The sequence below is a fragment of the Macadamia integrifolia genome, unplaced genomic scaffold (assembly GCF_013358625.1).
Source record: "Macadamia integrifolia cultivar HAES 741 unplaced genomic scaffold, SCU_Mint_v3 scaffold1202, whole genome shotgun sequence".
Lineage (NCBI taxonomy): Eukaryota > Viridiplantae > Streptophyta > Magnoliopsida > Proteales > Proteaceae > Macadamia > Macadamia integrifolia.
The window spans coordinates 174,402-191,641 of record NW_024868118.1 but is presented as its reverse complement, the minus strand read 5'-3'; the positions used below and the strand labels follow the sequence as shown (position 1 = coordinate 191,641).

The 17,240-nt window shown below is 38.5% G+C and overlaps 1 protein-coding gene and 1 long non-coding RNA gene across 3 annotated transcripts; both read right to left on the bottom strand.

Moving 5' to 3' along the window:
- Window positions 1-326: 326 nt before the first annotated feature.
- On the bottom strand, window positions 327-1,260 carry LOC122063119. Of its 2 annotated transcripts, none has more exons than XR_006135203.1 (3): window positions 1,050-1,260; window positions 844-936; window positions 327-372 (listed from the first exon to the last, which is right to left on the bottom strand). It is a non-coding gene; the product is annotated as an uncharacterized LOC122063119 (long non-coding RNA). The 2 variants fall into 2 exon arrangements; XR_006135204.1 differs by having other exon boundaries at window positions 844-933; window positions 1,050-1,091.
- Window positions 1,261-13,340: 12,080 nt separating this feature from the next.
- LOC122063123 (pentatricopeptide repeat-containing protein At5g14770, mitochondrial) lies at window positions 13,341-16,824 on the bottom strand. Its single transcript, XM_042626809.1, has one exon. The coding sequence runs from the start codon at window positions 16,654-16,656 to the stop codon at window positions 13,453-13,455; it is 3,204 nt and encodes a 1,067-aa protein (XP_042482743.1). The 5' UTR covers window positions 16,657-16,824; the 3' UTR covers window positions 13,341-13,452.
- Window positions 16,825-17,240: the final 416 nt, after the last annotated feature.

The following is a 17,240-nucleotide window of genomic DNA, read 5'->3' as shown; positions in this document are numbered from 1 at the left end:
TCACTTCTAGGACCAAAATCTCAAACACAAATTACAAAGCACATTGGTAATCATTGTCAATGTTCCAAATTAACAACCCAAAAGTAATGATTAATCAAGCCATTTGTGATTCAGTTTTCACCATTCCTAGCAAAAATATATCTAAGTTGCATCACTACCAAATTCAATCCTATAGACAAAAGCTTCAGATAGAGCAGGTTCAGCAATAGATGACAGTGGTTGAATTGAATCTATTATCTCAATGCACAAGGACAGCAATCTCAGCTGAAGAAACTCAAAAAATCTAAATAATTCCTTATACAAAGGGTTCCAGTGAAACAGCTTAGTCTGACTATCCCAAGGAGGATTCCAATATGGCTCCATTGCCAAAAACTTTCCAAATTAAAAACAAGAAAAATACAGTTCATCAGTATATAAAAAAAATACTAGTAAGGATGACAACCACAATCTCAGTTATAAGATATGTTAAATATAAATGCATCCAAATGCAACTCGAAAGCAAACCATTGATGTAAGATAACAATCAGATCATGGTGAAACAAACTTTCACGTTATTCTCCCCATCATGCGTTGCAAATTCTGTATCCAACAATACTCCTTTTAAATCACCTAATTTCAACTTACAATTCAAAGCAAGCATTTTGCATATGAATCAGTTAGACAAAGAGGAGCAACCACTAAAATGAGAATCAGATTAGAATCTCCTCTCATGTATGAAAGGTGCAACATCAAAGCTTCTTAATCAATGTTCATAGCCATATCAAATATAACATTAGTCCTCATAATTCTCTCATAGCACCAAGAAAAGGATGAACTGAGATTAGAGAAGGGAAGGGGGCGTACCTCTGAGCAAAGTTCAAACCCCACTGAAGTGACAAGAAACCTCGCAGATCTTGTGCGTCTTCGTGCACAAAGGAGTCCAAAACCCTCGACCTGCTAAACCGTAGAAGGAGAACAAATTCAGGGGGCAGAGGGAGAAGAGATCAAGAAAGGAAGAGAACGAGAAAGAGAAAGAGAACGAGAAAGAGAAAGAGAGAGAGAGATCTTACAATACAGTTTCTCGTCCACGGCAGGCGAAGAAGCTTCTTTCTCTAGATTCTCGTCGACGGCTGGAGGATCCACTTCCCGCTAGGCTCTGCTTCTCTCTTCAGGATTTCCAAGAAAGAAGAAATAGGGTTTCATGTAATGGCTTACCATGTTCTTATGTTTTGACCGCAAATATCGTTTTTACCCTTTCGTACTTAAGTGGGAACCTTTCATTCTGCGCCTTTTTCTCATAATCGATTTTGAGTGTGAGAAGCTTACTTTTCATGCTTCAAAAAATGGATTCTAAAACCTAAAAAGTGCCGGTTCATTTCAAAAAAACAAGAAATTGAACCGGACTTACCATACAGCTTTTACCCCATTTCTGTTTCAAAAAAATGAAAAAATGATAGAATTGATTTTTTAGAAGATTACAGTACAGAGCCTAATTGTTCCCTATGGCAGCTGGTAATCTAATGCAAGAAGGTTGGACTGCCCTGGCTGGGTAGAAGGGGCTTTTATAAGGTTTTATTCTTACCTCCTTCCTTCTACAAAACTTCTTTAAGAAAAGAAAGAAAATCAAATAAAATAAAATCTTGGTAAAAATCCTCATTCTCTGAGATATTGTGTGAGGAAAGAGAGAATCTGTTTCCAAAATTAACAAATTCTATTCCTTCCTTGCAATATTAACCAATATCTTGCAATCTTGATTAAATCAAAAAGGAATCTATACATAGCATCTTTAAGATCTTGTGAGGTGGCAAGGAGAGTGAATAATCTTCAGGATTTTGTAGGAGAGAGAATGTGGTACCAATGAGTGGGTCCCACCTTTGGATTGGTTCTTGATTCACTTTAAGCACTTTCTCTTGTAGACTTGGAAACTGAAAAAAAAAAAAGAAGAAAAAATAAAAGTAGTACTATCCAAATTGGGGCAAAATGTATACTTATATCCCTAAGATTTCACACATTATTGTGCTCATCAGGTACATATGCCTCTCTATTTAAAGAGGGGAAGTTTATAATCATACTAAGACTAGGAGCTAGTTTCCAAAGAGGACTAGACACTCCTACTACAACTAGGAATTGAAAATAGAACTAGGACTTGACTTCTAACTCTAACATGGAGTGGGACTCTTAAACTAATAGTCCATAAAGGGTTTACAATCAATGGGCCCACTAGGGGACTTATAACCGATGGGCCTAATGGGCCTTTATTGAATTAAAACAACTTAAATAAAAGCACTTAATATAAATCCCGTTTTCCTACCTTCTACCCATATTTTAGGCCCATTAAAGTGGCCCATTACAAATAAAACCCATGGGATCAAAGGCCTAACACATACATAACACAACCCAAAGCTTATTTGCAATAAAATAAGTCCAAGTGACTTATCTACATCATTATCATTCCAAAAAACCTAGCCTTCAGCTGGTTTTTGGTTTCAACATAAGGGAGAAGAAGACTTCTTCTCTATAAGATATTTGCTCCCTTTTGTTGAAGTTCCAGTTATGCCCTTGCATTTTAGGTTTAACCTCCCATTATCCATATTTTATCTTTGCTTCCCAGATTACCCCTTACCCTACATTAGACACCCTCTGCTCTTTGCTTCTCTTCTAAGTGAACCCTAAAAAATTACAACTCTGCCACTCAATTGCGATTTTTATTTAATTACAAGTTTACCATTACCCCTTATAAACATCAACCTATTTATTGTATTACCGTTTTGCCACCTAATCTTGGGCCTGAATTACTTTAAGTTTTCAAGTGGGCCCACAGCCACCTGGGTTGGGACTTTTGGGGCCCACCGGCCCTGCATTACATAGCTAGTGGCAATATTGTAATTAACAAGAACTTTTTGAGCTCAAATTAGCAAGTTTAATCATGATTCAAGCTATCAATCTATATGGATTAAATTCTAAAAACTAAATAAGCAAATCAATCTAATCGGCCTGCCAAATATTATAATAATATAACACCACATTGATTCAGTTATCAGTCCATTTGATAGATTTCAAAGGAATTCCCAAAGTTGCAGTCCTCTTAGTTTGTGCTTAAAAGCTGGATTAATGGGAGAGTTGGAGGGCTGTAATCACTCAAGAGCAAGGGGGTTGGGTGTAAAACAAGAGAATTTTGATCGTTTAGAATGAGGGACCATTCACAAGCAGCAGATGGACTGTCTGCAAGCAAGAGGGATTGCCAACCCAGAGAACTGTAATGTCGAAGTGATGGTTATCTATCCTTAAATTAGAATCCGGATTAGTGGTCTTGTTGACATCAAGAATGAGGCTGCAGTAGGATAAATTTACATATTGAAAAGCATACAAACTAAAATAAAGCACAAGATCATATAAAGATATCACAAAGAAACCAAGGTCATCTGATCTGCAACAATAGTATGATTCCTATGGGATATAACCACAGTTAAGGAATATATGCCCATCCCAAGAAGAAATCTACCATTAGCAAACAATAGTGAATGTCAATACTTGACAACAAAATGAAACCAGTATAACTAGCAACTATAGGTAAAACAAAGTAAAACACAATATGTTGCAGACAAATTATTTGGAAAGAAAGCTTATAGGCATGAATAAATGTTGATACTCTGCACCACAAAAATAATATTCCATTTTAAAGTATTCACATATAGGCTGGTCAAGGATCAGATATGGCATCAAGGATGCAAACTTTTCCATCCATTTCCAGAAGAAAAAGTTCAGAACTTTCAAATATATTTCACTTCCTTTTCACATGCACTAGTCCTTCCCCCAGTCCCACCCCCCCTCACCTCTTTTCTCGTTTTTTCTCCTCAGTTTTTCTTTTTCATCTTTTTTTCACTGGAAATTGTGACCTCACCAGAGAAACAGGTAACACCAAAGTTTATAAGCTGATCAAAAGTAAAAGAAGCTATCACATTGATGTAAAACCTAGAGTTTAATCACGATTCAAGCTATCAATCTATATGGATTTAATTTTAAAACCCAAATAAGCAAATCAATCTAATCAGCCCACCAAATATTATAACAATATAATACTAACATTGATTTAGCTATCAATATCTGAATATATTCCTTCCAAACTTGGTCATCAACCATGAATGTTTGGGTTTCGTTGTTCCACCCCGAACCATTTTTCCCAACTAGCTCTTTGAGGATCATGTACTGTTTCTTAATGGTCTTTAACTTGTTTCTCATCTTTTCTGTTGTGATATCTCTACCAAATTGTGTGGTTCATGCTCGAGAAACAAATGTGAATGTTGGGCCTATGAAATTCTTGTCACGTTTATTCCCTTTCGCTACTTCTTCAACAAAAAGATCAATGAGAGCATTGTCCATTATCTCTATCCAACACAACTGCTGACCTCTCGTCCTCATAGGTTTTTTCCTTTACTCTTAAAGACCCCCCTCACATGATCAGCATCCATGCTTGAGAATCTTACTGGACCAAATTAGAGTTAAAGTCAAAATTACAAGTCACAAAACATGATAAGTAATAATAGCATGATCCCTTTTTTTGCAAATACAGATGCTACTACAAAGATAATAAGATCTTGAAAGATGAATTAAATGACAACTGAGTGTTTCACATGTTCAGCTTATTCACCTTCAAAATCTTAATCATTTGATTCACCAGTTGGGGTAAGAAACACTATATTACGTGCAAAAGAGAACCCATTATAGCAAAAAGGAAATAAAGGGGAAAGAGCTGTGGGGCTTTACACCATGATTTCTTCAAAGCTTATGATCAGCAATGAAGGAAGAACATAGCAGTGGACCATTAAGTCAAAACCCAAGCATGCCAATTGGTGTGCCCACATGCTTTTACTATCCTCACACACCATTTCCTTGATCTAATTTGATTTTCGTTACGTTGAAGTAATCTTAAGCAGTGAGTCTAATATAACTAACCAGCAGTTAAAGGGGGGAAATAGGAACTGCATTATGGTTCACCGTAGTTCACTACATGCAAAAAATGATATAAAATAAAAACATCAATCAAGATAAAAGAAGAAAAAAGAACTCCATTCAATAATTTACCAGATCAAACATTTCTAACTAGAAATCTCATACCCGTGGATATAGATGTCTGAGTATATAGGTTCCAAAAGTTTTAGAACTAATAAAGGAGAAATCTCGAAGTCATCCATCAATTAGCCATCAAATGAACACATACCAATAGTAGCAAGAAACAAGTACAAAGATATATCTAATTAGCCCCCCTCGTACGCTGATAATCTATACATATTACCCCCTGAGTCAAGTTTTTTCCACCTAGTACTCTCCTCTCGTAGCTCTTTTATCCAACTCTGGGAGCTTGAAGCTTGTGAAGATGCCATTGTCCCTAGTAGTGTTGTCTCCACTGTGTACATCTTCATTATATCATAATTTGGATCAACGTCCGTGATGTGGATGTGGATAACACAACAAGCAATAATAATGTAACTTGAATCTTGAAAGACATATGTTGCTTAGAGTCCAATATTGGAAATCTCTTCTTCAACACCTCAAATGCACGTTTGATTGCATTTCAGAGTGAAGAATGCTGATGATTGAATATCTCATTCGCATTCGCTGGTGTTCGCGCAGAAACCTCATTCAAGTGGTAGCGTGTTCCTTTATAAGGATCAAGAAACCCGAATCGATTGTCGTAACCAGCATCAATCAAGTAATATTGATGCTCCAACATGCCCCTCATTGGCCCCCGCATTGATGTAGGTCCCAAGCAACTAGGTAGTCCATAGGGGTATCAAACTTGAATGTATTGTCTTCAAGCTACCCACGTACTTTTACTAGGGATCAAGTCCTAACATAGTTCAAGCTAAATTAAGTGAATATGTGACAAGATGGAACGAACTTGAACATGACTTGTCAAGCTGCCCACATACACTTACTAAGGATTAGGTCAAAACATAGTTCCAAAGTGATATAATGGCCTTGAATATCTATTCTTGGCAAAATGTAATGTAGGACTAGATTTGAAATCTCAAACTAGACCCAAACTGCAGGACTTTTAAACCAAAGAACAACCACAGCCAATCCCAATACACTAGCAAATAGCAGACCAACAGAAATAGAGGTAAACCAGCAGCTATCGATCTCAGTTTCTAATACCACTTAGGTCAGATAATAATTGATCAAATAAACAAAACCAGCAGTAGTAATATGAAGCAACAGTCCCAAATCAACAGCAGAAAATAACAGAAACAGAATAGGGCAGAACAAAGCAATTGACTCTGGTTCTATTCTGGAAATGTCACTACAGGACAAAATATGGGAGATTTTGAATATCTCTCTAACGGCTTCACAGAAACAGCCCAAATATGGATCAATCCTTAGTGAGGAATAGGAGAACCATCGACCAGATTTTCAGCCTTAACAGAAACCCCTGGCAGGTACAGTAGACAGGGCCGATTGTAATTCTACAGAATTCTGGGCAGAAAACTTTAAACAATAAATACCTGGTTGTAGCAGCAGCAGTAACTTGAATATAGACTTGAAAGAAGAGAAGAAAACACACTTAGAACCCTCCTGGACTTCACGCCGCAAGGAGTCGCCTGGATCAAACACCAAACCCTTCTTCCTTGATCAAACACAAAGAAACCTCCATAGAGGCCAGCGGCAGCGGTAGCAAGTCTTTTTTTTTTATTAATCAAAATTGTGGGCATGAGTAGTAGCCCTTCTTTATTTATAATAATGGGGGGTAGTGTTTACAAAAGAGAAACTCAAAAGCTTCTAAATATTGACCTACTAAACTACTAACATGTAGTTACTAAAACTGAAAATTGTAAACAACTAAAATTAGAAACTAACAATGACTGAAATTAGAAACTAATTTAAGACTTGAAAATAGAAACTAAATTAGAAACTAATTAACTAATATCCCCAACAGTAGCCCAAACCGTGGGCCATTAAACCAAACCTGGTCGGCCCAATCAGCCACTAGGGTCGACCCTCTTCTTCCTTCTTGAATAAACCTTCAGATCTGCATCAACTCTCCCCGGCTTGAAAACATTCGTCTCTGACGAATGTGGCAATGGACATGTAGCGCTCATACAAGTCGGGATCAAGTCTCTTGAAGTCATCAGCATGAATCCAAGAACAGTGACTACGGGGACGGCCCTTCCACTTGACAAGAAAAGTGTGATAGAAGGTGCCACGGCGGGTAGTCTTGTAGTTATCATCCAAGACGTCTTCAATAACTTCAGAAGTAAGTGGCTTCAGTTAGGGCAGCCTCAACAATTGTTCCGTGTCTCCATCATCCGAATGGTGCCCAACATAAAGGTGAAGATCAGCCACATTAAACACGTTGCTTATGGTCATATCATCAGGCAACTCAAGCACATAAGCATTAGGTCCTATACGTTTCAGCACCTTATAGGGACCCATCTTCCGTGGATGTAGCTTAGTATTGACACCCGTCTGAAACCTTTCAGGATTTACTCGAATCATCACCATGTCCCCGGGTTTGAACTCCACAGAACGCCGATGACAATCAGCTGAAGCCTTATACACCTCATTCTTTAAGGCAATGTGTCGTCGGACGTTGGCATGCACTTCAGTAATATGGCACAAGAACTCATCAGCCTCAATACTAACTCGAGCTTGGGGTGGGAATGACATAAAAGATCAATAGGTCACTTAGACTGAACTCCAAGCAAGATCTCAAAAGGAATACGACCCGTTGTCCTATTCACTTAGCTGTTGTAGGAAAATTCTACAATATCAAGATTGGAAGGCTATGTCTTCTCATAATCTCGAACCAAACACCTCAACAGATTTCCCAAGCTATAGTTCACAACTTCTGTCTGTCCGTCAGTCTGTGGATGAAATGCAGTTGAAAAGTTCAACTTTGTATTTGTTTTCAACCACAATGTCTTTCAATAATAACTCATGAACTTAACATCACGGTCAAACACAATACTAGTTGGCAGCCCATGTAGTCGCACTACCTCCTTGAAGAAGAGCTTTGCAACCTGATAAGCATCAAAAGTCTTGCAACAAGGTATGAAATGAACCATCTTAGAAAAACGATCCACAACCACCATAATGGAATCATATCGTTCTCTAGTAGGGGGTAGTCCAAGAACAAAATCCATGCTAACACCAAACCACGGTGCATGAGGAACATGTAGTGGAGGGTATAAACTTGTGTCATGTTTTCTCCCTTTTGCCAACTGACATACATGGCATCTCTTGATCTCATGATCGACATCCTTTGCAATGCATGTCCAATAATATCGTTCCATCACATGTGCAAGAGTCTTATCCTTCACAAAATGTCCTCGTAATCCACCTCCATGTAACTCCCGTATGATGTGATGACATAGGGAAGAGTTTGGAATACAAAGCCGTGTGCCAAAGAATAAGTACCCATCGTGAATGGAGTACTTTAGGTGTTGTCCACCATGTTGCAACTCCGCAAAGACAATGCTGAAATCAAGATCAGATGCGAACTCACCCCGTTTCTGATCAATGCTAATAACATGTGCTGAAAATGTATTAAGTATGAGCACTTTCCGGCTAAGTGCATCAGCCACTATGTTCTCTTTTCCCGCCTTGTACTTCATAGCAAATATAAACTCCTGCAAGTAAGCTACCCATTTGGCATGCCTGTGGCTAATCGACTTTTGAAAGTGAAGGTACTTCAAGGCCTTATGATCAGTGTATAAAATGAACTCCTTACCAATGAGATAGTGTCTCCAATGGTGTAGCACTTGGACGACTGCATACAACTCCAGATCATATGTCAAATAGCGCTTCTTGGCTTCATTCAGTTTCTCGCTATAGAAAGAAATGGGGTATCCTCCTTGCATTAACACTCCTCTTAGCCCAACATGTGAAGCATCTGTAGCTACCTCAAATACTCTGTCAAAATCTGGTAGGAGTAGAATGGGTGCCTCTGTCATCTTCCTCTTCACAAGAGCGAAGGCTTTGGTCGTTGCAGTTGTCCATTCAACTTCCCCTTACTTGCCTTCATACATTCAATGATAGGTGCCATAACTGCACTAAAATTCCGAATGACTCTCTCGTAGAAGGAAGCCAAACCATGGAAGCTACGAACTTCTGTTAGTGTCTTAGGTATAGGCCAATCAATGATGCTTTTGATCTTCTCTGGATCAGCTTCAACCCCTTTAGATGACACTATAAATCCAAGGAATACAACCTTGAGCAGCATAAAGGAACACTTTTTGAGATTGATGTATAGCTTCTCTGCACGGAGTACTCTCAAGACTTGCCTCAAGGTGATCCATATGTTCTTGGTTTTACTATATATCAAAATATCATCAAAGTAAACAACCAAAAAGCGACCAATAAAAGGACGAAGTACCTGCGTCATAACTCGCATGAAGGTGCTAAGTGCATTCGTCAGACCGAAAGGCATGACTTTCCACTCGTACAAGCCATCCTTGGTCTTGAAGGCGGTCTTCCACTCATCCCAAGAACGGATGCAAATTTGACGATAGCCACTCCTCAGATCTAATTTGGAAAAGACCTTTGCCCCAAACAGTATATCCAACATATCATCTAGTCGTGGTATAAGGAACCTATACTTGACTATTATCTTGTTGATAGCACAGTTGTCCACACACATACGCCAAGAACCATCCTTCTTAGACGTGAGTAAAACTGGTATCGCATAAGGACTTAAACTCTCCTCAATGAAACCCTTCTATAATAACCCATCCACTTGCCATTTCAACTCGGCATGTTCAGTAAGACTAAGTCTGTAAACGGGAAGGTTGGGTAAAATCAAACCAGGTACCAAGTCAATAGCATGTTGTATGTCACACATGGGAGGTAGCTCATCTGGGAGATCATCTGGGACTAAGTCAGAAAAATCAGATAAGAGCTCTCTGATACGTGCACTATGAGTTACCTCAGGTTGGGGAGTGACTTCCCGAGTATCAAGAGTCATAACCATTCCGATTTCATGACTTGTGTGTATGAACTGCTTACGGGGAATAGTTAGCAACTCCTTTGTAGGCATAGCTACCACCTTCTTCTCAAAGTGTCCTTCTAATTCGACCTTAAGGATCTCCATCGCCATATTTCAGCCGGCACATTTACTAGATAGAAAGTTGTAGGAACACTCTTCCACATGAAGGTACACAGATTTTTCTTCCCTCCAACCATGGCATCATTGTCAGACATCCAGGGACGACCAAGCAATACATCTATGAGTTTCATTGGAACCACATCACACCAAACTTTCTCTTTATACCGGTAAAGCTTCAAAGGCACTAAGCACCGTTTGTTCACCTCCAAGGTATTACCATTCAGCAATGATACCTTATAAGGTTGAGGATGTGGGTCAGATTTCAATGTTGCTTTCTTCACAAAGGCTTCTAAGACAAAATTGATACAACTGACACTATCAATTATAATCTGACAAGTATGCTCACCTGACTTCATACGGCTATAGAAAATGCAGTTACGTTGCCAATCCTCTCCTTTGATTGCATCCACCAAAATATGAGTACCAATATGTATGCCATAAGTGCCATCATCATTAGTGTCTTCCATGTCATAGTCATATCCACCATCATCATCATCCTCCAAGGGGTAGGAATAAAGAGCTTATTCATCTTCCTCATTGAAGTTTTCAATTTCAGCTACTGTATTAACCCTCTGCTTATGTGGGCAAGACTTAGCAAAGTGTCCTACCTCTTGGCAATGGAAGCACTATACCTTATTACTACCTGTCATGGGTGCCTTTCCTTTATGATCAGCCCATGGAGGAAAAGTGGCCTTTGGGGGTGCTGAAGTATTAGATTTAGTGGCTGAAAATTTTTTCTTGACCTCCCCAGCTTGAAAACCAAACCTTCTACCTCACTGTACTATAAACTCCTCTGCTCGTAGGGCCTTGTCAAAGCAATCCCTCACTGAGTATACATCAACAACACCAATTCCCCTGTTGATTTCAGCTCACAATCCCAGTCGAAATCGAGATAGTAGTTGTCTCTCATTCTGGTTCTTTCTCTCTCTCAACTGTGCTGCTTCTTTCTTCTTTTTTCTTTTTTTTTTTTCTTTTTTTGTTGTGGGAACCCTGAAGAGGGGTTCAACTAAGGGAAGTTGGGAGAAAGAGGAGGGCGGTGAGACAAGGGTCGATTCTGAAGAATTGATTCTTTTTTTTTTTTTTTTCTTAGTCTCTGTAGGAACAGAATAGAGAATGGGAATGGAGAAGAGAGATGGAGGGGAAGGGATGGGGATCCTTTGGATCTGATACCAAATTGATGGGGTAGCCTTAAGGAAGAGAGGGGAAATCGCAAAAAGAGGGGGAAGGAAATCATACAACGCACGCAACTAATTCTAAATAAAATTCACTCTAATCATAAATATTGAGTTTATGCAAGTATTTAAAAGAAAATAATAAGACTACTCCTTCTTAGACTCTAACGCTGAAACAGACTCTTACTTCTCTAACTATTACGTATCCTACCCAAAGACAAACATGAGAAAATAAATACATAATATAAAACTAACTACTTCCAACCCTTCTTAGACCAAAAACCTGGCTGGACCGGTTTTTCTTGGCCCTTGGTTTCCATAGCCAGTCATGCTGGTCCAACCAAGTAAGTGCAGTTGTATCTGCATCATGGTTAGTATACTGAATTTAAAGCAAACATACTAAAATGTAACATGCAAAAGGCATGGCAAAATCCTAAACTATCATACAGGAAGTTGGAAACAATATACAAGGTAAACATAAAGAAAGAGAGATGTACTCAACATACCTTTATCCAACTGCGCTACACAGTTAGTATATAGAATGTAAAGTAGACATGCTAATATCATACACAATGTCATGGCGAAGTCCTAAAGTTATCATACATGCACGCTACAAACTACAGAAATGCCCTTCATGGCATAGACATCATATCTTGAGATCTAAGCATCCCTAGCATGGAAACATCAATATCGATGCATATATAAATTTGAAACTCGTCAAACATGATAGTTAGAAACATAGCATCATAAGGAACCATGGAAAAAGTTCTATTCTAATACATAAACATAGTGAGAAATTACATAATTGCCATCCATACACATACATTTAACATACATCATTGAGAAAACTCAAAACCATGGGAATATGGGGGTTGGGATCATACAAACATGATATACAGGGATCTAACATAAAGGAATATCAAAATAAGATCATGGAAGTTTGTGACAAAGAGAATTACTAAAATACCCTGTCTTGACAAGACCTAGGGAAAAAGGAAAACCTTATACAATAAAATCAACGGCTAAAGACCATAAAAAGATGATACAAACATGACAAAATTAATGGAAAAAACCTCATGAAGAAAAATATATGAAACTTCTACAAGAGAAATCACCAAAACACCCTTACACATGACCTAAAAGAGATGAAATATGAGGATTGAAAGGAAGTAACCCCTAACTTGAAAATTGAATGGTACAAAACATAAAGTACTCATTAAACATGATAGAAAGGGACATAATGATCATTAAAACCAAAATAATAAAAATAAATTCGCGCATAATAAATTCAATGGCCCAAATAAATGAGATTTGAAATCACAAGAATTGACTTCAAATCTCACCATCAATCTGGCACCAAAACAGCAGATTCAGTTTTGGGTGATTTGAAATCTGCCCGGATCCAGATATCCATACAGAAGCTACCACTTCACTTGTCAAGTTTATGTACTAGTAAGACAACATTGTATAATTTTCACCCCACCACCATGTCAATAAGTTGTACTACAATTAAAAATTCAAGAAGAAAATAAGAAAATTGTGTATGAAATTTTGATCTAGAAAATTCAAAATTTATATTGTTACTGATCATGAATCCTATTGGGAATGCTCAATAAAAACAATTGATTCATCAAGTGTAGCCATAAAATTCATAGTCAACAACAGCCACCGAAAAATTGGCACAAACCACATTATTTTCTTAGAAAATTATTTGCGTACTCTCGGCATGATAAATGAGCTGTAATATAGGGCCATAGGCTACCAAAATAAAATTTTAATCAATTATCAAGAAAAAAGGAACAACTGATGATAGGGATGTACCCAGAAATTTCCTCTTGCAGGGGCCCACTTAAGCAGATTTTCTTATACATACAATTGCAGTATTAGAAGTGAAATAGTAGGGGGGACCAAGCTACATATATTTCACATACATACAGTGGAATACATATAATTACTATAAACGAAAATGGGTTTTTCAAAACTTGGGGAGCGCAAGGTTCCCCTTTCCCCCACCCCCCAAGTCCATCCCTGGCCAATGAGGAAGTTAGCAGAGGTCAAGATGACATACCATATGTGAAGCATTGAAGGGCAGTATACAAATGAACTATTCAGATTTGCAGTTGAATACACTAAGGTAAACACTCATAACTGCATGAGCTTATCAGTACTAGAATTACAAACTCTATGCTTTTCAACCAATCAAGAATCCCCACTTCCACTGGAAAGTGTACTCATTTTGTTACTTTTCATTCTCTTAAAAAGTTTTTTCAGTAACCTCCTAGCCTTCCACTTCTTCCCCACTCTCGCAAGGGTATCACTGATAAAAATAAGAGTACTTTTACGCGGAATAAACCCCTTCTCATTCATTATCTCAAAAAGCATGTTTGCTTCAGCACGATATGATATTCTTAGATTTGACAATTCCACTTGACCAGCTAGTTTGCAGAATCCACTGATTAGGATATCATAAGTTGAAGAATTGGGTGATACCCCCCTGATTTGCATCTCATTCAGAAGCTCTCTAGCTTGATCCATCTTTCCCACCTTCGCAAAATCACTAATAAGTACATTGTAGGTACCAATTTTGGGAATGAATCCCTTTGATACCATCTCACAGTAAAGCATTATAGATTCCTTCTTATTTCCTTTTTTCCCATGGCCTGAAACTAAAATGTCATATGTAGATGCATTGGGCACCAAGCCTCTTTTCTTCATCTCATCAACTAGTTCATCAGCCTCTACCATCAAACCACCAGTAGAAAGCCCCTGCAGAAGCGTGTTGTAGGTGGCCACATTTGGAGAAATTCCCTCAACTAACATTTCAGAATACATAGTAAGTGCTCTCTCCAGATGGCTGCTTTTGCAATATCCATGTATAAGAGCATTATATGTAGTAGTATCTGCTGCAATTCCCCTTGATATCATATCTGATAGTACAAAACTAGCTTTCCTCGTCATCCCTAGATTACCTAAGATAGTGAGGAGTGTGTTATAAACTGTACGATCAGGTGCAAGTCCCATAACTATGAGCCGTTCATGCATTTGAAACGCTGACTCAATATTACTCTTAGAACAAGCACCAAGCAATAACCTATGAGTAACAGCGTCTGGGCAAAACCCTGAAATCACCATTTCATTCAACAAATCCATTGCGGTCTGCATTTCACTGGCCTTGCAGAACTCTCTAACTAGGTTATTACAAGTGGTTGAATAAGGAACTAACCCATAACTCTTCATCTCATTCCAGAGTTGGAGAGCATTCTTTAAGTTTCCCTCTTTGCAGTATGCGTTGATCATGATGTTAAATGTAGCACGGTCAGGAGCTAAGCCCATCTGTTTCATTCCTGTATATATTGATTGTGCTTCTGCAGATTTGCCAAGCCTTAAGAGACCATTGATGAAGACATTGTACGCCACGACATCAAACCCTTGATGTTTCTCAGTCATTTCTTGGGCAATTTTAAGAGCAGCTGACTCCTTTCCTGCCTTAAACAAGCCATCCATTAGTGAAGTGTAGTTAACACAGTCGGGAGATAAGCCCCTCTGCATCATATCTTTAAGAAACATCTCTGCTTCCTCCAATCGTCCATCTTTCCTAAAGCTATTTAAGAAGGACTCAAGAATAAAATTGTTTGCCTTCAAACCTCTCCCTGTCATTTCCTTGTAGAGGTTTAATGCCATTTCCTGTCTACCCGCCCTAAGGTGGCCATCAATCAATGTGCCATAAGTGAAAACATTTGGCAAGAACTTGCGATCCACCATCTTTGTCAAAACATCAACAGCTTCATCAAGCATTCCCTTTTTGGAGTAGCCATTGATAATAGACGAATAAATAATAACATTTGGAGCCATGTTTTTTTTCTCCATTTCTTGGACGGCAGATTCAGCACTCTTCATGTGACCTGCCCTGCAACGTCCATCAATCAACACAGAATAGGTGATATAATTTGGCACAAGATTAAGCTTGGGCATCAATTGGAATACATACTCCGCCTCATCAACCTTTCCAACCTTGAAAAGTCCATCCATCAAAGTATTATACACTACCAAATCAAATATAATTCCCCGAACCAACATTTCTTTCCAAAGGAGGAAAACTCCAATAGCATTCCCAGCTTTAAAGAGGGAATTAATGAGAATAGAATAAGAGATATGATTAGGAGTCACACCCATCTCTTCCATCTCCCTTAATAGTACCATGCCTTCAGCAAGCCTCTCGCTTTCGCAAAGGCCATATAGAATGGAACTGTAAGTAACTACATCAGGCATGAAACCACTCTTAACCATCTCCTCATAGAATGAAAGTGCTTCCTCAAGCCCTTTCTGCTTACAGTGTCCACTGATAAGTGTGGTGTATGTAATAAGATTTGGCTCCAAACCTAAGCCATCTACGTCATTAATCTCTGTTGCCCTATGATCCTGATGAACAGTATCATTTTCCAAAACTCGAACATTCCTACGCCCTAAAATTTCATTCATGAGATTTTTTGCCTCGCCAAATTCCCCAGCTGCACAAAGCCCATTGATTAATGTGTTATAAGTAACAATGTCTGGCCAGATACCCTCCCTTCTCATAGTCTCCATCAACCCAAGAGCTCTACTAATGTCTCCAGATTTACAGTAACCATCAATCAATGTGTTAAAACTTACAATATCTCTATCAATACTTGCATTAGCAAAGTCACTCATCAGCATTTCTGCATTGCTTAGCAACCCAATTTGGCAAAACCCCTTGACCAAGATATTACAAGTGGAAGAATCAATCTCAATACACTTCTTCATCATTTCTGACAACAACCCAACAGCTTGTTCCACATTTCCTTCATTGCAAAGCCCCCAGATGACAGTATTAAAGCCAACTTTGTCAATGTTTGCGGTTCTAAGCAAATCTAAAGCCACCCTGATCCAACCCACTTTGCATAAACAATGAAGTAATAAGTTGTAAGTGAAAACATTCGGAAATACTCCACAAGACAGCATTTCTCTATACACAACCCATACCTGAGAAATCAAGCCAGAACTATTGAATTTGAATAAGAGTCGATTCCATGCGTGTAAATCTGGATTGAGCCCATTATTTCTCATTGAAACAAATGCTTCGGATGCTTCTGTAAATCTCCGGCAGGTCAAATAAGTCTCTATTAGTATGCAAAATAGAGACGCATATAAATCGACTTTTGAAGGTGGGATCTTCTGTAAGACTCGGTGGGCATTCTTGAAAACAGTATTGGAAGAAACAGGTGATAGAACTTGGAGAATGAGATTTTCATTGGGTCTTGAGTCTGGAGGATTGTTTGCTTGATCTGATGAGAAATTTAAGGAGGAGAACAGTGGACCAAGGGAAATTGGGGGAGCATATGGGCTGAAGGAAGCAAAGTTCGTTATTCGCTTAAAAGCCCTCATGTCACGAAGCAGAAGGATCGGTTACCACCTTGCTTTCTAAGGTTAATAATCGAGAACTTCGCTTCAACTCTGAAAAGGAACGATTTTTTAGGGATAGTGGATATGCTTCCACAAATTTAACAGACAAGTAGTTGCAAGAAATGGAATCTGAAACAGCATTTTGAAAAATATTATAATTTACAAGATATTTGTGAACATAGGGGAAAGTGAATATTTCATTTATTTGACTGTTAGCTGGGTGTTGGCTGTAACATGTAGCGGCCAAATTTTTTCTTGTTTCCACAAACATCTGAAAATTTTTTAACACCTTTTTGGATTTTTTTTTTATTCGAAATAAAAATCTGCTTACAAAAGAACTACATCTGTAGTTAAAATATTTTCAGTTTGAATAGAAGACTTCTTAGTTAGAGCCAGATCTGGCTCCTCTCCAACGACTGCGATGACTACACTTTCTAACCACCTTCCAACGATCCATCCAAGGGTTGGGAGGGCTTGGTCGTGCTTCCCAACACCTGCCAACACCTAGGGATACGTGTCCAGGCACTCCCAACCCTTTAATGGATCGTTGGACGATCGTTAGTGTT